Here is a 23,150-nt window from a genome sequence, read left to right as displayed (position 1 = left end):
TTTTCCATCCAGATTGTTCACAGCACCTCACGTTTTGGGAAACTGTGGATTCTAACCATTTCCAAGTTATGAGTTTACTACTGGGATAAGTCATTATTTTCAGACATGTACCAAGTGTGACTAGTACAGACTTATGAAGAAGCATCTACGAAGATCAGAGGTATGTAGGCAGGAAAACACAAATATCACTAAATGACTAAGGGTAACTTATCATTGATTTTATTTCCCTTCTCAGAATCCACAACAACAGTCTATACTGAAGGCTATAGGATTAGATGATAAGAACTAATTTCTAGTAAATACTTGGTATGAACTAAAAATGCCATCTACCATATCAGTAAACAAAGGATGCTGCAGCCATCAGGACCCTGCAGCCACTCCTGCAAGAGTGGCACCCTGAGGAGACTCAGGATGAGAAAGCACAGGATAATGGCCCCAGATAACAGAGGTGCCCATTAAAAGAACTGTTATAGGGAAGAACCAATTTTGACTCCACGTTGGATCTATTTCTTTGACTTTAGCCTTTGCCCTTCATTGTTTTTGTCAGGGAACCCTGCCCCTCTGCCTGAATGTTAAACTAAAGTGGGTTTTTTTTTCAGCTTACAGGGAGACTTTCTGACCCTCAGCACCTGTGGATGGTCTGCAGAAAAGAAGACATTAATAAATACCCTCCTGTTTTGTAAGATTAATGGCCTTTTGACTTTACTTCCTCACCTCCTTTCCTTCTTTTTTCAAAAAAAAAAAAAAAGGCACCCAGACCCCAATAGTATGGTTATTTTGAGACATTAGTCTGCCTTCTTCTCAGTCTGCCAACTTTCCAAATAAAGTTGCTATTCCTTGCCTCAATACCTCTTCTGTGAGTCTTACTGGTCCTTTTGTGAGGTGAGGAGAGTGAGCTTGAACTCAGTAACAGTAACACTGCTATATGTGGTTCTCTCTTCATGACATCGCATACCAGAAACAAAGTCCACCATAAATTATCTATTACAAATTCTACTTTTGAGATTAAAGACAGGGAAGAGTTCAATTTAATATACCACTAAAAGAGTAAATAATTGATGCCCCTAAACCTTTGGACCTATCTTTGCAGTACTTTATTTGGGCTTCTATTTTCCTGAAGGAATGAAATTCTGATAATAGATACAGGAGGGAGAGGAAAGATACACACTGGTATGCCCACTGCTCCAGGGTTAGTGACCTTGAACACTTAAACATGGCTCCAAATCCTTGAATAATAAATAAATCAGCATCTGGAGAGGCCTACAGGTCATAAACAGCCTGGTCAACTGTGGTCAGAAGCTCAGAGGCTGTCTTAACAGAAATGCAGTCTCACTTTATGCTCTCAAATTTACTACTATAGTTTTCACATTAACAGGTGAAGTAGAGCAAATCACAGCCATAATAGCACAGACTCTTTCAATCACTTCCTCACTCCAGCTTCATAATAAGATGAGATTGTGTGAGCCTTTGCAGTTTGCCATCCTGTGCTCCACACTGTGCCTGCACTAACAACATGTGTTGAATAAATCTGTACAAGGTGCTGCCCTAAACAGTCTTATTTAATCCTTGCAACAGTCTTGTGAAACAGGAAGGGCAGTGGTTATTCCCATTGAGAAAGTTCCCAGACACCATGTGGTCATCCTCACTAAGGTTCATTAGGCACTGACCATGTGCTGTGTGATAATGCATTAACCTGCTTAATGCCCACAACATCAAGATATTGCTAAGTGTGTGAATAGTATTCTCATTTTACAGGTAAGAAAATCAAGACACAGAGAAATTAAATAACTAGCACATAAGTATTAACACAACTATGACTGGCTATTACTATTAGTAACTAGCACCAGGACTAAACCCAGGAAGTTGGTTCTACAGTCCATACTTATAACCATGACAACATCCTGCCTTGAGATTTGCCTGCCCAGTAATATCTACCTACTTTGGCCTTGATCACACAGCTAATTGATGGCCAGGCCAAGGCTACTCCTGTCCTCCCTTCAGTCACATCCCTGACTCAACAGGTCCTGTCAATCATCACCTGCAAAAACAAAGCCACCCTGGGCCTCAGCACAAGTCTAACCAACTGAACAGAATGGGCATGTATGCTGATGCACTAACTCTTCACAAGAACCCAGGTCAGGAGGCTATCTTCCAAAGCAAGACAGGTCAAAGGCCTCAGGATGGAGGAAGCAGCCACTGGGAAACCTTTGGGGACACTCTTACTAATACTGAAGATCCACCTGCTATGTACCACAACTTCTTAAATGTAATTAAAAGTCCATTGTAAAACTAGAGGCCTGATTTTATTGAAGAGGATGTATACATTTCACTGATACTGTATTTTAATTAAGTTTCCATTACCATTTAGATAAAACTCAAAATATGAACACATGCCAGAGCTCTGTGGTCCCAGATATGGATGGGCAAGTGAAAGAAAGAAACACACAGCCTGTCTTCTGTAGAGATGTTCCTGGAAGAAGGTCCTACCTAGTTAGCTTAACACTATGTAACACAGCCAACGTTTCAACAGCTATCAAAAACATGTCAACGCATTTGCATCATGTGCTGGGTGTTTCATATTCCACACAACAAATGGACTCCTAAACCATCCTGCAAAGTAAACATTCATTTATCTTTATAGACACATAAATTGGAATAAAAGGTTACAGGCTCCTATATTCAGATTTTCTCTGATAGGAAAAATTATCAGTGAAACTTTTTGTATAAAATGAATAAACACACACAGTGATTTTCTTCCAAGCATCTCTTCCATTTTCAAATATGAAAATGTAATTAGGCACTAAATGTGTTAATAAAACATATTCACTGAGAAATTTGGTGTCTGACTTACCTATTGGATTGCTATTGAAGAACGATACGGGAGCTCTCAAAATGGACTCCAATATTTTGTTGTGCAAAGTTTGTGAAGAATTAACAAAGATGTAGAATATCAACAGAGACCTTGTGATGCCAAAAAGGACAGTAGACACAGTTAACCCTGAAATAAAGAAACATCACTCAGCACAAGATCTCTGCCTTATCCTCAATGATGCTAAAGCATGGTAGGCAGTTTGTAAAGATACTGTATATTTTATTCTATAAATAAAATTTGTATAGAGATTTACATATATAGAATATAGAATAAAAACATATATATGAACATATATATATATATATATATATATATAAAGTAGATTCTGTACGAGTTTAATGCTTTCACAAAATACATTTATAAAGAAAAATATAAAAATCACTGTTTTCCTCTCACTAAAAGAAACAACACAGAGGGAAAAAAAAAAATCATGTGTAACCTACAGTTTCAGTCTAGGCTTTCCTAAGTCAATTACAAGTTCTAATAAAAACTCACAAGAAAGATAATTATAAAAAGTAGTTGATCTTCCTTTCTCTGCATTTCAAATCTCACAATTTACAATATGTTCCATAAGCTAAAACTGATGTATGCTTTGGTATCAGCATGTGAGTTAGCAGGGAACAAGAGAAATGATTTACCACTTCCTTGTAATTTACAAGGAAATTTATTTCCATGTAAAGTAGCTTCTTAAGAACCTACTGTATAGCACAAGGAGCTCTACTCAAAGCTTTCTGGTAACCTAGATAGGAAGGAAATCCAAAAAAGAGAGGATATTTATATATAATTGGCTCACTCTGATGTACAGTAGAAACTAACTAAACATTGGAAAGCAACTATACTGTAATAAAAATTACTAAAAATTAAAATATTTATTTTATTTATTTATTATTATTATGTTTTTTTTTTTTTTTTACTTTACAATATTGTATTAGTTTTGCCATACATCAACATGCATCTGCCATGGGTGTACACATGTTCCCAATCCTGAACCATGTAGCTACTTCCATGCCCAAGTAGCTTTAAAAAGCTTGAAAAGACAATGTTAAGTTGCAAGTGGACAATCTCTTAATAACTGAATTTCAAGAAACTACAGATTATATTTTGATATGAGATAGTAAATCTAAACAAGTACCTAATCTCTCACTAAGTGCTTGGGGGCTCAGTTCAGAATAAAGCATCAGCCTGCAATGCAGGGAGACCTGGGTTCAGTCCTTAGGTTGGCAAGATCCCCTGGAGAATGAAATGGAAAGAGTGAACATTGACATTTTAGGAATAAGCAAACTATAATGGACTGGAATGGGTGAATTTAACTCAGATGACCATCATATCAACTACTGTGAGCAGGAATCCCTTAGAAGAAATGGAGTAGCCATTAGAGTCAACAAAAGAGTCCAAAATGCAGTACTTAGATGCAATCTCAGCAACGACAGAAAGATCTCTGTTCATTTCCAAGGCAAACCACTCAATATCATGGTAATCCAAGTCTATGCCCCAACCAGTAATGCTGAAGAAGCTGAAGTTAATGGTTCTATGAAGACCTAAAGACCTTTTGGAACTAACACCCAAAAAAGATGTCCTTTTCATTATAGGGGACTGGAATGCAAAAGTAGGGAGTCAAGAAACACCTGGAGTAATAGGCAAATTTGGCCTTGGAGTACAGAATAAAGCAGGGAAAGGGCTCATAGAGTTTTCCTAGGAGAATACAGTGATCATAGCAAACACCCTCTTCCAACAACACAAGAAAAGACTCGATACATAGACATCACCAGATGGTCAACCTGAAATCAGATTGATTATATTCTTTGCAGCCAAAGATGGAGAAGCTCTATACAGTCAGCAAAAACAAGACTGGGAGCTAACTATGGCTCAGATCATGAACTCCTTATTGCCAAATTCAGACTTAAATTGAAGAAAGTAGGGAAAACCACTAGACCATTCAGGTATGACCTAAATCAAATCCCTTACGAATATACAGTGGAAGTGGGAAATAGATTTAAGGGACTAGATTTGATAGACAGAGGGCCTGATGAACCATGGATGGAGGTTTGTGACATTGTAAAGAAGACAGGGATCAAGACCATTCCCAAGAAATATAAATGCAAAAAAGCAAAACGGCTGTCTGAAGAGGCCTTACAAACAGCTGTGTGAAGAAGAGAAGCGAAAAAAAGGAGAAATACCCATTTGAATGCAGAGTTCCAAAGAATAGCAAGGAGAGATAAAAAAGCCTTCCTCAGTGATCAAAGAAATAGAGGAAAACAGTAAAATGGGAAAGACTAGAGATCTCTTCAAAAATTAGAGATACCAAGGGAACATTTCATGCAAAGATGGGCTCAATAAAGGACAGAAACAGTAGTGACCTAACAGAAGCAGAAGATATTAAGAAGAGGTGGCAAGAATACACAGAAGAACTGTACAAAAAAGATCTTCACGACCCAGATGATCATGATGGTATGATCACTCACCTAGAGCCAGACATTCTGGAATGTGAAGTCAAGTGGGCCTTCAGAAGCATCACTACAAACATAGCTAGTGGAGGAAATGGAATTACAGTAGAGCTATTTCAAATCCTAAAAGATGATGCTATGAAAGTGCTGCACTCAATGTGCCAGAAAATTTGGAAAACTCAGCAGTGGCCACAGGAGTGGAAAAGGTCAGTTTTCATTCCAATCACAAAGAAAGCAATGCCAAACACAATTTCACTCATCTCACACACTAGTAAAGTAATACTCGAATTTCTCCAAGCCAGGCTTTAGCAACATGTGAATTGTGAACTTCCAGGTGTTCAAGCTGGTTTAGAAAAGGCAGAGGAAACAGAGATCAAATTGTCAACATCCATTGGATCATCAGAAAAGCAAGATAGTTCCATAAAAACAACTATTTCTGCTGTACTGACTATGCCAAAGCCTTTGACTGTGTGGATCACAGCAAACTGTGGAAAATTCTGAAAGAGATGGAAATACCAGACTGCCTGACCTGCCTTCTTGAGAAATCTGTATGCAGGTCAGGAAGCAACAGTTAGAACTGGACATGAAACAACAGACTGGTTCTAAATATGAAAAGGAGTACATCAAGGTTGTATATTGTCACCCTGCTTATTTAACTTATATGCAGAGTACATCATGAGAAATGCTGGGCTGGAGGAAGTACAAGCTGGAATCAAGATTGCCAGGAGAACATATCAAAAACCCCAGATATGCAGATGACACCACCCTTATGGCAGAAAGTGAAGAAGAACTAAAGAGCATCTTGATGAAAGTAATAGAGGAGAGTGAAAAAGTTGGCTTAAAGCTCAACATTCAGAAAACTAAGATCATGGCATCCAGACCCATCACTTCATGGAAAACAGATGGGGAAACAGTGGAAACAGTTGCTGACTTTATTTTTGGGGGCTCCAAAATCACTGCAGATGGTGACTGCAGCCATGAAATTAAAAGATGTTTACTTCTTGGAAGGAACATTATGACCAACCTAGACAGCATATTAAAAAGCAGAGACATTACTTTGTCAACAAAGGCCCATCTAGTTAAGGCTATGGTTTTCCATTAGTCATATGTGAATGTAAGAGTTGGACTATAAAGAAAGCTGAGCACTGAAGAATTGATGCTTTTGAACCATGGTGTTGGAGAAGACTCTTGAGAGTCTCCTGGACTGCAAGGAGATCCAAGTCCATCCTAAAGGAGATCACTCCTGAGTGTTCATGGAAGGACTGATATTGAAGCTGAAACTCCAATACTTTGGCCACCTTATGCAAAGAACTGACTCATTTGAAAAGACCCTGATGCTGAGAAAGATTGAAGGAGGGAGGAGAAGGGGACAACAGAGGATGAGATGGTTGGATGGCATGACCCACTCAATGGACATGATTTTGGGTAAACTCCTAGAGTTGATGATGGACAGAGAGGGCTGGCATGCTGCAGTCCAGGGGTTGCAAAGAGTCAGACATGACTGAGCGACTGAACTGAACTGATGACCCAGAAATCCTACTACGCGGGTACCCTGAGAAATCCATAATTCAAAAAGAGACATGAACCCAATGTTCATAGCCGCACTATTTATGATAGCCAGGACATGGAAGAAATCTAAATATCCATTAACAGATGAATGGATAAAGAATATATTTAAAATTTTAGGTGAACATATGCTTTAAATAGTATTTAATGCTATATATATTCTAAACATTCTTGTGAATAGAGAGAGTCATGTTAATATTAGTATGGAAAGCCAATTGTTAAAATAATCACACAGTTGAGAAGGACATAATACTAATCTCAAGGTAAGAAAGAGAGGGAATCTAATCCCAGACACTGGATTCCCCCTGCTTAGCTTCTCAAGTAATTAGTGATTAGCAGTGTGGTGAAGGGAAGTATTCATACCTGGGAGGCAATAATGCTTTTATTTGGGGCCCATGCTGCCAGAGGTTTTCATCTAAGATCAATAAAAGCCAAGGCTTATTTGGACAGAATTGGAACAACCTGAACCACAGGGTGGGGATCCATTTCTAATCCCCTTGCCCATCCATATAACAATATCAGAGTTAGCTAAAACAACCTGTTAGAATAAACAATTGCCACGCATTTCCAGTGGCTGACTTGCTGAATGTGCAATCCTGGTTTAACTACCAACATCCAGTGCAGAGTAAATTAAGAGTCTTCATTCAACCCCTTTTCTTCTAGTAAGTCTTTAAAATAATTATTCTAATCAATTCTCAGAGTAAATGCAACTCAGACAGTTAATCTGTTGAGACATTACTGAATTACTCTGGAAGCCCTTGTTGCTCACAGACTCATTGTAAGTACCTTAAACTCTGATATAATAGAGCAGATGAGTCAACTTTACCTGAATAAACTCTTAAGCACCAGTTCAGAAAGAGCATCACATCTACATCTTCTTTTACTAATGCCCCAGAATACAGGTTACTTTGTAAATTCGCCCTATGGAACAGGGAAGAAAAAATATTACACTATACATAAACATAGAATTTACACAAATGTTAAAAAAAAAATTACCTCAATTTGAGAAACACGTTTCATGCTGGAAAGTGTTTCCCAGCTCACAAGACCCTCTGTGTGTCTTCCTTTTAAAAATCTGAATGATGATTTTCAGTTCTCAAAACTGTCTGTGAAGAGAGACTTAGAAAATGAACTTATGGTTGCTGGAGGGGAAGGGATAGTTAGGGAGTTTGTGATGGCCATGCACACACTATATTTAAAATAGATAACCAACAAGAACTTATTGTATAGCACATGGAACTCTCTCAATGTTATGTGGCAGCCTGGATAGGAAGGGGACAGTGTAGAACGGATACATGCATATGTATGGCTGAGTATCTTTGCTATTCACCTGAAACCATCACAAAATTGTTAACTGGCTATACTCCAATACAAAACAAAAAGTTCAAAAGCAAAAAAAGAAAACAAGTTGTCTGTGAATAAGCTGCTAAAGAGAGGAACATGGGGAGAGACCACGAGGTGATCACACTCCACCCACAAGAAGCTTACTTTTTCTTCGAGGAAATTACTGGATGGTCGTAAATGGAGGTTAAACAAGCCCCACCCCAGCCCAACTTCTCAGCACTTTGGGTCAGACCAGGAATCACTCACCAGAATGCAAGCCACCAGTCCTGCAGGACATAGGCAACCTGGAACAGGAAACAGCAATCATTCACACACTGACATTACTGAGCCCTCAAACCACCACTCACTAGCATGGGGGATAGAAAGGCTCCAGAACACAGAGACGGTCCTTCCGGCTCAGGTCTGCACCAAGCCCCACACCCCAGATGACCATAGGTCAGGGGAGGGCATGATACATTTTAATATCTTTAAAACAGATCCCCTTTTCCCAGAAGACATTGCTCCCCACATGTAATGTCAGTCAGTTCAGTCACTCAGTCATGTCTGACTCTTTGCAACCCCATGAACCGCAGCATGCCAGGCCTCCTTATCCATCACCAACTCCAGGAGTTGACCCAAACTCATGTCCACTGAGTCGGTGATGCCATCTAACCATCTCATCCTCTGTCGTCCCCTTCTCCTCCTGCCTTCAATCTTTCCCAACATCAGGGTCTTTTCAAATGAGTCAGCTCTTTGCTAATGTATTTCAATGCAAATCCAAGTAGACTGAAAGATGGAGTAATAACTTTTGTGGCATCCTTGTTCAGTCAGACAGAGGCCTGAAGAGCAATACCTGAGGCTTCCAGGGGGAGGAAGAAATTCTGCCTCAAGTCAGCAGGGTCAGCGCCTGCCTGAGCTTCTAGCCTGCAGACCTGCCTTCCTGATTTCAGATTCACCCAGCTAGAATGCACAACCTCAGCTGGTTTTTCAAAATAAATCTCTTAATACACACATCTAAAAATAATTATAAAATACAGTATAGTGAAAGTGAAGTTGCTCGGTCGTGTCCGACTCTCTGCGACCTCATGGGCAGTAGCCTGCACCAGGCTCCTCGGTCCATGGGGTTTTCTAGGCAAGAGTACTGGAGTGGGTTGCCATTTCCTTCTCCAGGGAATATTCCTGACTCAGGGATCGAACCCAGGTCTTCTGCACTGTAGACAGACACTTTACCATCTGAGCCACCGGGGAAGTCCAAAATACAGTATAAATAGTATGTAATTATCAATCTGAGTGCACAAACCAAAATAAATGCCCTTACGTACCTGAGCTGCGATGTTTACTAGAATAAGGAAGGTGATGAGGGGCCAGCCAGCACCAGCTGTGAAGTAATTCTTATAGGTCTTAAAACCAACTTTTCCTTCCAAATAGTCCTCTAGAGGTAGTGTAACTTGTATATTCTCAGTCTGGAAGGGGAAAATGGCAGTGAGAGATAAATTTTAAATGATGAACTCCAAATTTCAAGAGTTCAACAATGGCCTCACTGCAAAGCTGTAGAAAACAGACACATTTCATACACTGGTAAGAGTACAAGATGATCCATCTCCCATGGAGAAGGGTGTGGGAATATCTGGCCAAAACACATAGGTGTTTACCCAGCTATCCCACTACTAGAAATCTATTAGAAATAAGGAAACATCATTTTCACAAGGTTATGCACTGCTGGATGAGTTTGCTTAAAGTCAACCATGACTGTCAGCACAAGTACAGCCTACCTGATTCAAGGACAAATGCAGAAGCTTGTTGTAAAATAATGTGTAAAATGATATGGAATTAATGTATCTCTCTAGATGACTTGTATCACTCAATGATGGAAAGTTTAACTGTAGTTGGGGATCAAAATACTAGACAAATGCAATAAACTAAGTTCATACAGTGGGTAAGAGTCATGAAAATCTGGATAGCAGAGGGACTTTTGATCTGAATCTATTTGGTTCTTAAACTTCAGAGAGTGATTCCTGAGTTTAGAAACTGAATAACTAATCTGAATGCTTAACAGAATTATCCAGGCTCCTCGGTTTGGATATTGAGAAATATCTGTGTATGTTTTTAAGGGAGATCTAGTGCATTTCTGCATTTCTGTCTGGAGGACTTAAAATGCATTATAGTCACAGGAGGCTAGGATGTCCACAGCTCTATGCTGGCCACTGGGATTCAAGGTGGATAAGATGTGGTTGTTGGTCTTGACTGGTAAGAAAGATGAAGACAGAAACTAACTCCAAAGTGTCTACCATGTGTCAGGTCCTTTGCACATGTTACCTCTGACAATAGGGCAAAATACTACCATCAGTCACCTGCAGTGCCAGACATTCCAACATATAGGAAAAGAAGCTGATTTAATGTGATCACAGGAGGCCTCATCTAAAGGTGTCTTCACATTAAGCCTCTGGATGCATAAGGGAACCCAGGGGCCACCAGAGCAAGTAGGATGTAACTATGGTAAACTGAAGAGTTCTTATTTCAGTGTGAGCCACAAGCACCCAGAAATTCACAGCAGTGCACCCACTCCTGGTCCCCATAGGATTCTCTAACCTACACCCAAAGGGGAACTCCAAGCAGGCTTGCTCCTTTCATGTTCTTCTATCCATTCCATGGAATAAGACTTTGGGAACCTTAGGGCCTACTTTGGGACAAATAAACATGTCATGAGCAGAGCAGACTGAAGGTCCATGAGGCCACCAAAAGCAGACAGATTCAGGCATTCTGCAGGATAGAAACTCACATCTTGGTCTTCTGGAACTGCATCTTTTAAGGAGGGTCTGGGAGACGATGGAGACCGAACCAAAGACTCGGAGATCAGAGTAGGAGTTCCTAGAACTGGAGATGATCCAGGCTGCTTATTTCTCTTCTCAAAAAGGGAAAAAATATCTACCCCAGATTTCAGGAACTCAGAGTAAGTCCCCCTTTCCACTGTTTTGTCCTAAAATAAAATAAAAAAAAATTGAGAGGAATTAATTTACATTTGATAATATTGTTAGCTGATCAGTTGTGTCTGACTCGTTTCAACACCATGGACTGTAGCCTGCTAGGCTCCACTGTCCATGGGATTCTCCAGGCAATAATACTGGAGTTGGTTGCCATTCCCTTCTCCAAGGATTTTCCTGACCCAGGGATTGAAGCCGGGTCTCCCACATTGCAGGCAGATTCTTTACCATCTGAGCCACCAGGGAAGCCCTCGATAATATTAAACCAACCGGAATACTAATCAAGAAATTTGCTGCTGCTAAGTCACTTCAGTCGTGTCCAGCTCTGTGTGACCTCATGGACTGCAGCCTTCCAGGCTCCTCCATCCATGGGATTTTCCAGGCAAGAGTACTGGAGTGGGGTGCCATTGCCTTCTCTGCAAGAAATGTTATCTGGTCTTAAATTATTATTTTTGAAGAAAATAAAAGATACCTGGGTCTAGAATTCTTGTTGAGAAATATAGCCAACTCAAACAGAACTGAGCATTCTGTTCTCTGCAAAACCCTGTGTTAAGTGCTGGGGTATTTGAAAGAAATGTGTGCTTGTGGGTTAAAAATGGAGGCTGTTCACATAACTACCATGGACACTTAGGGAAGCAAGAAGTACAGAAGTTGCTGGGAGGATCAGCACAATCTCTAGAGACAAGAGAACTCAGAGAAACCTCACGTGACAAGCAAAATTTTAAAAAAATTAAAACCCTGGGGAGAGTATTCCAGAAAAGAAAATTACTGACACAGAGGTGGGCACAAGCACATCTGCATAGGTAACAGTCGCTCATTAAATTTCACTGACCACCTTCACTATCACAGTATCATGTGCCCCGGCTGGGACAGGACATGTAGGAACCAGCCTTGAACAGGGAACCCATAAGCTGCATATTCATGGTCCTTACAACTGTCTGGAGGACTTAGAGTGCATTAGAGAGACACAAGGATCAACAAAGTTCCCAAATGAAAATTCAATATTCCATCTGTTAAAATAATTAAACAAAGAGGCCATGAGGTTGGGATGGCTCTAATGCCTTGACAGTCTGCGCCTGCAAACCAAAACCTAAGCCACAATCAGTGCACACAGATGCAAGAGAAAACTTCACACCAACCGACCACAAGCAACCAACCAGGCTTCCCCAATCAGGCAGCTGCTTAAACTACAGCCAATCTAATCATGTTCTTTGAACACATCATTGCAGTTTCCCTCCCTTATAAAGTCAAAATAATGTGCAGATGTTTCACTATTTCTGACCCTGAAATAAGATTCAGGTGATCATTGAGTGGCAAATAAAACTTTAGGGAAAAAATTCTCAGGATGCAAAACTCATCAAATGAGAGCAGCTCTGGTTAATGCAGGTCAGGTGGAAGAAGATGGCCCAGGACCCTAGCTAGGACCCCTCTCACCCTATGTCTTGAGGTGAGCGACTGGGAGAAACCCAGTGAAGCATCTGGGTACCATCTGATACTGCAGAACTAGAAAATTATGCAGGATATATTGTGTCTTGTTCCACTTGGCAGGAAAAATTCACATACCTCTTTAATAAAATCACTACTCACAACTTCATATCTCTAATATGCACAATGAAATGACTAGAAGTATAAAGACAGAAATTTCACTCAGCAGCCAAGTGCTGACAATTCTGAGGGGACAAGGGGGTAGCCATCTCCCCTCTGCTACGAGAGAGAGACCCAACAATGAGGATGGACTCCAACTCATCCAAGAGTGCCCACCAGTGGACAAACAGTTATTTTGTAAGTACTAAAACTGGGGGCAGTGCCCTCAAAGGAAGCGATAGGGGACTCTAAAACATCTAAAACATTCGTTTCCAAGGCAAACCATTCAATATAACAGTAATCCAAGCCTATGCCTCAACCAATAATGCTGAAGAAGCTGAAGTTTAACGGTTCTATGAAGACCTACAAGACCTTTTAGAACTAACACCCAAAAAAGATGTCCTTTTCATTATAGGGAATTGGAATGCAAAAGTAGGAAGTCAAGAAATACCTGGTGTAACAGGTAAATTTGGCCTTGGAATACTGAATGAAGCAGGGCAAAGACTAACTGAGTTTTGCCAAGAAAATGCACTGGTCATAGCAAACGCCCTCTTCCAACAACACAAGAGAAGACTCTACACATGGACATCATCAGATGGTCAACACCAAAATCAGATTTATTATGTTCATTGCACCCAAAGATGGAGAAGCTCTATACAGTCAACAAAAACAAGACTGGGAGCTGACTGTGGCTCAGATCATGAACTCCTTATTACCAAATTCAGACCTAAATTGAAGAAAGTAGGGAAAACCACTAGACCATTCAGGTATGACCTAAATCAAATCCCTTATGATTATACAGTGGAAGTGAGAAATAGATTTAAGGGCCGAGATCTGATAGATAGAGTGCCTGATGAACTATGGAATGAGGTTCGTGACATTGTACAGGAGACAGGAATCAGGACCATCCCCGTTGAAAAGAAACGCAAAAAAGCAAAATGGCTGTCTGGGGAGGCCTTACAAATAGCTGTGAAAAGAAGAGAAGTGAAAAGCAAAGGAGAAAAGGAAAGATATAAGCATCTGAATGCAGAGTTCCAAAGAATAGCAAGGAGAGATAAGAAAGCCTTCTTCAGCGAACAATAAAAAGAAATAGAGGAAAACAACAGAATGGGAAAGACTAGAGATCTCTTCAAGAAAATTAGATATACCAAGGGAACATTTCATGCAAAGATGGGCTTGATAAAGGACAGAAACGGTATGGACATAACAGAAGATATTAAGAAGAGGTGGCAAGAATACACAGAACTATAAAAAAAAGATCTTCACGACCCAGATAATTACAATGATGTGATCATCGACCTAGAGCCAGACATCCTGAAATGTGAAGTCCAGTAGGCCTTATAAAGATCACTACGAACAAAGCTAGTGGAGGTGATGGAATTCCAGTTGAGCTATTTCAAATCCTGCAAGATGATGCTGTGAAAGTGCTACACTCAATATGCCAGCAAATTTGGAAAATTCAGCAATGGCCACAGGACTGGAAAAGGTCAGTTTTCATTCCAATCCCAAAGAAATGCAATGCCAAAGAATGCTCCAACTACCACACAATTGTACTCATCTCACATGCTAGTAAAGTAATGCTCAAAATTCTCCAAGCCAGGCTTCAGCAATATGTGAACTGTGAATTTCCTCATGTTCAAGCTGATTTTAGAAAAGGCAGAGGACCAGAGATCAAACTGCCAACATCTGCTGGATCATGGAAAAAGCAAGAGAGTTCCAGAAAAACATCGATTTCTGCTTTATTGACTATGCCAAAGCCTTTGACTGTGTGGATCACAATAAACTGTGGAAAATTCTGAAAGAGATGGGAATACCAGACCACCTGACCTGCCTCTTGAGAAACCTGTTATGCAGGTCAGGAAGCAACAGTTAGAACTGGACATGGAACAACAGACTGGTTCCATATAGGAAAAGGAGTACGTCAAGGCTGTATATTGTCCCCCTGCTTATTTAACTTATATACAGAGTACATCATGAGAAACGCTGGACTGGAAGAAGCATGAGCTGGAATCAAGATTGCTAGGAGAAATATCAATAACCTCAGATATGCAGATGACACCACCCTTATGGCAGAAAGTGAAGAGGAACTCAAAAGCCTCTTGATGAAAGTGAAAGTGGAGAGTGAAAAAGTTGACTTAAAGCTCAGCATTCAGAAAACAAAGATTATGGCATCCGGTCCCATCACTTCATGGGAAATAGATGGGGAAACAGTGGAAACAGTGTCAGACTTTATTTTTCTGGGCTCCAAAATCACTACAGATGGTGACTGCAGCCATGAAATTAAAAGACGCTTACTCTTTGGAAGGAAAGTTATGACCAACCTAGATAGCATATTCAAAAGCAGAGACATTACTTTGCCAACAAAGGTCTGTCTAGTCAAGGCTATGGTTTCCTCCAGTGGTCATGTATGGATGTGAGAGTTGGACTATAAAGAAAGCTGAGCACCGAAGAATTGATGCTTTTTAACTGTGGTGTTGGAGAAGACTCTTGAGAGTCCCTTGGACTGCAAGGAGATCCAACCAGTCCATTCTGAAGGAGATTAACCCTGGGATTTCTTTGGAAGGAATGATGCTAAAGCTGAAACTCCAGTACTTTGGCCACCTCATGCGAACAGTTGACTCATTGGAAAAGACTCTGATGCTGGGAGGGATTGGGGGCAAGAGGAGAAGGGGACGACAGAGGATGAGATTGCTGGATGGCATCACTGACTCGATGGACGTGAGTCTCAGTGAACTCTGGGAGTTGGTGATGGACAGGGAGGCCTGGCATGCTGCAATTCATGGGGTCCCAAAGAGTCAGACACAACTGAGCGACTGAACTGAACTGAAAACATCTAGGGACTGGTAAGTAGGTTATTCTCCTGCCCACGAATCCTGTGCTCATAACACCGTCAACACTGGGATTTACACACTAGAAGTGCCCCTTTTGTACATGAAGTCAACTGCTCTCAAGCTTGAAAAATCTTAGCTCCTCTCCCCATTCCTACAGGAGTGGAGAGGAGTCACATTCCTAGAGGAGACACATGGAACTGCTTCCAGAGAGACAGAGGTTCTGTATTTTAATAATCTTTCTTGGAGCAGAGATTTATTTCATAAGTCAAGTATCTGACCAAGGTTCTGTGGAACATTCAGGTGCTAAAGAAAAAGATGCTGAGGACCAGATGTAAATGAGCCAAAAAGTGAAGCATCAAACTACCACCAAGTCTGAAAACTTCTCACTAAACCCCACCTCCCAACTATGCTAGGAGCTGTGGGTCGGATGGTGCTGCCTCCTCAAAAAGATAAGTTCAAACGTGACATCTGTGAACATAACCTTATTTGGAAACAGGGTCTTTCCAGATGTAATCAAGTTAAGATGAGGTCGCACTGGTGCAGGGTGACCCTAAATCCAATATGACTGATGATCTTATGAGAAGAGGCCCAGACACAGGGACAATGGCCAAGTGGTATCAGAGGCAGAGAACATAGTGCTGCAGTTGGAAGCCAAGGAACACAAGGAAGGCTGGCAAACACCAGAGGCTGGAAGGAAGGATTCTCCCCTGGAGCCTTCAGGGAGAACACAGCCCTGCCAGCACCTGGATTTGGGACCCGTAGCCTCCAGAGCAGGGAGACGATAAACTTCTGCTGTTTTAAGTCACCCAGTTGGCAGTACTTGGTTACAGCAGCTCTAGAAGCTGATACTCTAGCCTGAGTCCACATTTCTGTCTTCTCAGCTTTACTAAGACCTGGAATTGCTTCTCCTGTCACCCCTCCAGTGACCATCAGAGAAATCTCTCAAATTTGATATCAGACCACATTGCTCCTCTGCTCTGGGCCATCCAAGACTTCCATGCCAGTTCCCGTCCCCTGGCCACTGCTCAGAGACCAGCTCCCTCCACATCCCCTGCTCACTCTCCTCAGACACACTTGTCTTCCTGCTGTTCCTCCAACGTGCCAGTTCAGCTCCTTCCTCAGGACTCCCTGCCGCAGACCCCTCCCCTAGATGACTGTGTGACCCCTACCTTCATGTCACTCAGACCCCATTAGGCACCAGCTTTTTAGAGAGGCTAGGATGTCACTCTCACTCCCTCTTTGTCACATCCGTCCCCATAAGAACAGGAGCCCCGTGAAGGCAGAGCTTTGTCCTCCTGCTGCACACACAAGAGACCTGGGCAGGGAGACTAGCAACTGGAGACACCAGCAGAGAGGGCATCTCTGATCCAGGTGCTCGGCTACCCAACCTCACTTCTGGAGTTAATGGAAGATGCTCTTTAGGCAAACTATGTATGAGAATCTCTTGGATACCATCAGATCTTAGAATCTCTAATTTGTAAGTAATACACTTTGACTTAAGTCACGGAAGAGGAAAATAAAAAGTTCTAAATAAAACTGCATCATTATCCTTAACAAACTTCATTAGAGCAGGGATGATTCAATAATCCTGTGGTTGCACTCTTACACACTTTAGGGTTTATATGGCTTAGAGTGTAATAGTGACACTTCTACAGAGCTTTAGATTCATCCTCCAAGGTGTGAACACCAGCTCTGAGAAGAGGGTGAAAAACTGAGGGAGAAGAGGGTGTTTACCATGAATCCAAGGAAAGTGACCAGAAAGGAGGTCTGTCCTTCAACACTGCTGTTACTGCTTCTGCTGATGCTGCTAAGTCATTTCAGTTGTGTCCGACTCTGTGCGACCCCATAGATGGCAGCCCAAACAGGCTCCATCCCTGGGATTTTCCAGGCAAGAACACTGGAGTGGGTTGCCATTTCCTTCTCCAATGCATGAAAGTGAAAAGTGAAAGTGAAGTCGCTCAGTCGTGTCTGACTCTTTGTGACCCCACAGACTGCAGCCTACTAGGCTCCTCCGTTCATGGGATTTTCCAGGCAAGAGTACTGGAGTGGGTTGCCATTGCCTTCTCCCAACACATCTGAGGGCTAGCAATTCCACAGACTTCTAGAAATTACTTACATCTTTCAATATCAGAATCTGACTTGCATCTTTTAGGTATTGCAACTGATGAGTGACTAAAATTGTGATCTTCTCCTTCAAGGCCTGACGAACACACCTATAAATGTAAAAGGTACAGAAATCAAAAGCACATTAATGGAGTGCCTTAAACTGAAAACATATTTTAAAAACAGTGAGACAAAGACCACATAGCAACCAAAGATCTTTAGTTTAAATGCCAAATCAATAATAAATAAACATAGTCAATTAATCCAACTAGGTTCTTAAATTTATCAGCAGCAAATTTGAATCTACTGCTACAAAAAATTCTTAAAATCAGTCCAGTGAAGGTGGCACTAACAGCTAAGTCTTTTCCTCTAAAACTCAGCTTAACAATTATTTACATGTTTCATAAAGGAAAACAACTGAGTAATACTGAGATTTCAAAACTTGACTAAACTAAAACACTATTTTATCACTATTTGGGAATAGGAGAAGAGGGAGCCATGTCATTTAAAAATGTGTACATTCTTAGCTTTCTAGATGATTATTTATAATTAATGATTACTGGGGGCCAGCGTGAGGCACTCCACCCGTGGCAAAGGTCATGAGGAAGGAGGCTCGACATACACAAAGGTCAGATCGAGCCTCAGGAGTCCCCCTGGAAATCCTCGAGCATCTACCCCCATAACCAGAGCCTGCCTGCTTTATCATTTTGTGCTCCCACCTACACCTCTGACTTTACAGGGGGCTGTCCCCCACCACCTCTTTCAGAGAAGGAGTTAACCTAGAGTTCCAGTTAATAAAAACTCCTGGGTGTGACAAGAGTGTTTTAACCTACAAACTCCTCTGAAGGTTCTCTAGCCTGCCTGACAGGCTTGTCCAGCCACATGTGATTGCTCACAGCCTCCCAACCGTGAGAGGCACGAGATGCTTTAAACCTTCTAAAAACAGGTTCCTTAGAAAAGTTAGAAAACTATAAGTATAATGGGCTGATTAGAAATTGTATTGGTGAAGGGTTTTTCATTTGTTGAGCCAATGTTTGTTGCTAAGTCTCCATACCCCCTGCCCTTACACACATTAATGAATATACAGAAGAAATAAGTATTAACCTTTGATATTAATCACGTTAGACCTTAGGCTAAGTAAATTCTTTCCTTAACTAAAACCCACTACACCCTCACCCTATAGGAATGTAACTTTATTTGGGTGGAGTCTGTTTTAAGAATAATCACCCCTGGAGAAATAAGTGTCCTGGTTGACTGACCGCTGTCACAAGGAGAGGGTCATAAATTGTCAGCAGGCCCCCTGGCCAGAAGATGATGTAACACCCCTAAGACCTCTGTATACATTTGTATGAAGCACCTGACTTTGATAAAAGTCAGGACTGCTGACCCCGCGTGACTTTTGAATAACATCTCAGTGTATAAAAGTAGACCATGGAAAATAAATAATTGGGATCAGTTTCTCGAAATACTGGTCTCCCCATGTCGCTCTCTCTCTCACTCTGGCTGAGTCTCCATCTGGAGCGCGGAACCCACCATGCTTACTAATTATGCCTGGGCTTCTAAGATCCGACTGGGGAGGCCTCAGTGTCTCCTCTCCTTCGGGAGAATAGAAGGACGCCTGCAGCTTACGTAAGTGGTGCAAGCTTCTTGTCTTGAAGTTTTATTGGTCTCCCGTGTAAACCAAGCTACTCAGCCTCTTTTCTCCACTGAATTTTCCTACTGAGCTATCCTCATTCTATTACTCTTTACATCTTTAATTAATATCTAATTGAAGTTTTTGTATTCTGATCCTCGCCAATGCCGTCCCCGCTTCGAACTCCCTGGATCAGCCGAGGCTGGACCCCGACAAATGATGTAAATATTCACAACAAAAAATTAATCAATTCTTGGTAATCTTTGCCAGAGTGCATTTGTTAGACACTTCTTCCCAAAGAATGTTAGATATAAAATAAATGTCAGCATGGCCTCTGTCACTCTCTACAACAATCCCAGTTCCATCTAGGAAGCAAGTCTTCTTTCATTAGGACTGAATACCTTCCAAACATAAAAGTAAAAGAACAGAATCCAAATGGCCCAAATCACAGTGGAAATCATCCAGTGGCTCAGAGGACACATCAGTTCTCTTAGTCAAGACACCCTCAGTCTTCAACCTTAAATTTTTTTCACAGTAAAAAAAAACTACTCCTACATTTCAAACGTAGACCTCTAGGGACTCAGCTGTAGTCTCATCCCACAGGGTTCACAACCCCTCCAGGGAAGCAAATGGCTGAGTCTGGGGCCCTGGTGACCACAGGCAGGGCTCCAGGCAGGTACTCTGGGTGCCCCAGCCCCTCACAGAGCAAATCTCAGGAACCTGGGCCACAGCTCAGCCTGTGAGTGAGTCAGATGGAGAGTCTGGAGCCAGCAGACTGCATCTCAGCTCCTCTCACAAAACTGACGTCAGATGAGCAACCCAACCTCAATTTCTTCATCTCAAACAAGGTCAATGACAACTCATCTACACATTCTGACAAATCAAACCACCAATCCACTCAGTAAAGGTCAGGCCCCTTCTTCACTCCTCCATAACCACAAGCAGTCATGTGCTTTGGACTCAGGATAGAAAAGTCCTAAGGGGACACTCTGGACACTGGGTCTGTGATCAAAAGCAAGACCCCTGGATGTAGAAACATACACCATTGTTTTGTTAAGTCCAAAAGGATTCATTCTCACCTTTTGACATCCGTCAGCTCAGTGTTTGTACCTGTTTCTTGATTAACACCTTTTCAACTTAGAACTAAAGTTTTCAAACAGAATTTTTTCTCCTTAATTCATAATTGCCTGCCAATAGTCCCTAAAGGTGGATGTTAATCAAATATGATGGGGTGTTACGTCCAAAATGAATCAACCCAAAAGTTTTAAGATGTTTTCTTCCTAACATTCCATCACAGATAAGGTAATACAAATAATTACAATGAAGTGATCAGTTGATGGCTTGGAACTTTTCCTAAATAATGCTTTCATCCAAGTCACTAGAACAATACACTCTTTTCCAAGTTTGTAAAGATTTCCAAGTCATGCAATAGAAATGATTGAGTCAGCAACCAGTTGAATAACAGTTATTCCTATATAAAGGCTGTGTTAATTCTATGATCCCACATATAATCCTATATAAGGGCTGTATTAAGAGGGGACACATCCCATGGTGAAGGTGATACAAATAAGACAGAGAGAGTCCCCACCTCCATTCATTCAATCAGCAGAGGTTTGTTGAGGAGCCAGGCACTGTCCTAAGTGCTGAGGACCCACCCACAGGTCAAGATAGAAGAGAATACTCTGCACCATGTAGAGGACACCCTGAACAAGTATAGAAAATGTGCTATTGGGCTGTGACCTGTGCTCTGAAGGAAAAACAAGGGGAGTTGCTGTCTTAGATGTGGAGACATGGGAGCCCTGTGACTATCTAGAGAAACATTCTGGAAGAAGGCACAGCAGGTGCAGGGTTCCTGGGACAGAAGATGCTGGGCTAAGGCACCTTCCTGCATTCATAGTTTATAGGTGGCAGGGGGACTCATAAATCGTCAAGTGCACCCACTGAGGGCTGTGGGAAGACGAAGGGCAGGGCGGCCCCTGGAGGAGAAGGAGGGAATGGCAGGTCCCTTCTTCCACCTTCCTTCTGTGTCCTGTGCACTGCTCCCTGGCTCTGAACAGAGGGACCAGTGTGTACAGACAGACGGGGGTGAGAAAGGAGCCCCACAGAGCCAGCACAGCTGGATACTGAGTGGGTGTGGGGACGAGCTGGAAAAGCTGATGGGGGCAGAAGAAGCAAGCCTGTTTGAGGACCTGGAGCTGCTTCCTTAATGGGGCGGGGTGGGGGGTGGGAGGTGGGGGGTGGGCAGTGTCCATAAAAGGCTGGAACATGTGATGAGCTGTGTAGACAGCAGTGTGGGAGTCTGATTAGGACAGACCCCAAGAGCTGATGATGCAGGAGGCAGGGGTCTGGTGATATGGGGCTGAACAAGGATGGGATCCATGGCTGGACACAGGTGAGACTGCATCAGTTCATATAAGGCCCCTCACCTTCTGTAGATGCTAGAATCCACCATGTTCACAGCATAAAGTTGTAAAAGTCATGAACCTCAATGACCTTGGATATAAATTCATGACTGAAGGAAACTGTTAACAGCAAGTAGAAGTGTAATTCATTCACTTTTAATACAAAACCCTCCCCATGACCAAGTTTCCACACAACCACCATATCTCACAGCATATTGTTCCATCTGATTCTCTAACTTGAGAACACTCTCCAGTTGCTGCTGAGTGGTTTCCTAAATTGCTTTCACACTCTCTGCTTTAAATTTCCCGATAGAGTGTGTGGTTCTGATTACGAACAACAGTCTTAAGCTTGCTTCTATCAAGTATATATCCAAAGTGGTACACCCAAATATTTGAGAGGATTTTATAAATATCTCCTGTGTTTGAAAAAGAACTCAGGAGAACTTCTGTGATCAGCACACTCTACTTGGCACCAAAATGCCTTGCTCTCCTCTCCCTGTGACATGGATGCTATGACCAACAGAATCTGTTCCTGCATTGATGGAGAACATGTGCAGATGCTCACAAGATGGGGTAACCGCATTTGTGAGTTCAGGGTGGGGTACTTGGAACAAGGCGGCTAAGATACTCATGACACCAGGAGGGTGGGGGTGAGGAATCCCTGTCACAGCACTAGCGCCTGTCACTGAACTCATGACAAGACACAAGACACTTCTCTAAGGGAAAATTCAAGTCATGAGCAGGACAGGCTGGGAAAGGGGGGTCAGATCAGAGCTGGAGGCCATGCCATGTGTCATTCACCCTGTTCTCTCCTGTTCTCAAAGATTAAGTGCTACTATGCAGGTTTGTGTGTATGTGTGTTACAATATACCTAACATGAAATTTACCATTTTAATCATATAGCCATATAGTGGCATTAAGTACATTCACATTGTTGTGCAGCCATCACTACCATCCATCTCCACAACTCTTTCATCACCCCAACACTACGAACATCTTATATTTGGGCAGTTTCCAGCAAAGTCTAACAATCCGCAGTTAGTGGATGTGGAATCCCAGATCCTTGTGTCCAGAGCTCAGAGCTCCTCACATACCTACTGACTCTGCTGAAGTCTTTTTACTTTGCTATTCTAGGCCTGCTCTACACCAATCATATCCCCCTCAAATTCACATGTCATGTTAGTTATTAGCACCTTAGAATTTGGTGACAGGGACCATAAAGAAGTAATTGTTACCCTTAAATACATTGCACCTAATCTGATCTGACTGGTGTGCTTAGATGAAGAGGAGACTAAGACATAAGGACAGAAACACAGGCATGTAAATCAGTGAAGTTAGAACACACCCTCCCACCATGCACAAAATAAACTAAAAATGGCTTAAAGACTTTATCATTAGATGTGACACCATA

General features: G+C 41.8%; 1 protein-coding gene across 1 annotated transcript in view; it reads right to left on the bottom strand.

Annotated features, from left to right (window-relative positions):
* Positions 1-23,150, bottom strand: part of LOC113888441 (multidrug resistance-associated protein 4-like) — a gene marked incomplete at its 5' end in the record, with an annotated part of 126,448 nt that overhangs the window by 99,464 nt on the left and 3,834 nt on the right. The window contains 6 exon segments of the mRNA XM_027535572.1: positions 2,852-2,998; positions 7,709-7,803; positions 8,473-8,510; positions 9,528-9,668; positions 10,985-11,182; positions 17,718-17,814. Coding sequence (XP_027391373.1) covers positions 2,852-2,998; positions 7,709-7,803; positions 8,473-8,510; positions 9,528-9,668; positions 10,985-11,182; positions 17,718-17,814 — 716 coding nt within the window.

Source organism: Bos indicus x Bos taurus, unplaced genomic scaffold (genome assembly GCF_003369695.1).
Source record: "Bos indicus x Bos taurus breed Angus x Brahman F1 hybrid unplaced genomic scaffold, Bos_hybrid_MaternalHap_v2.0 SuperScaffold_100135, whole genome shotgun sequence".
In the NCBI taxonomy this organism is placed as follows: Eukaryota; Metazoa; Chordata; class Mammalia; order Artiodactyla; family Bovidae; genus Bos; species Bos indicus x Bos taurus.
This window is presented reverse-complemented; position numbering and strand designations above follow the sequence as displayed.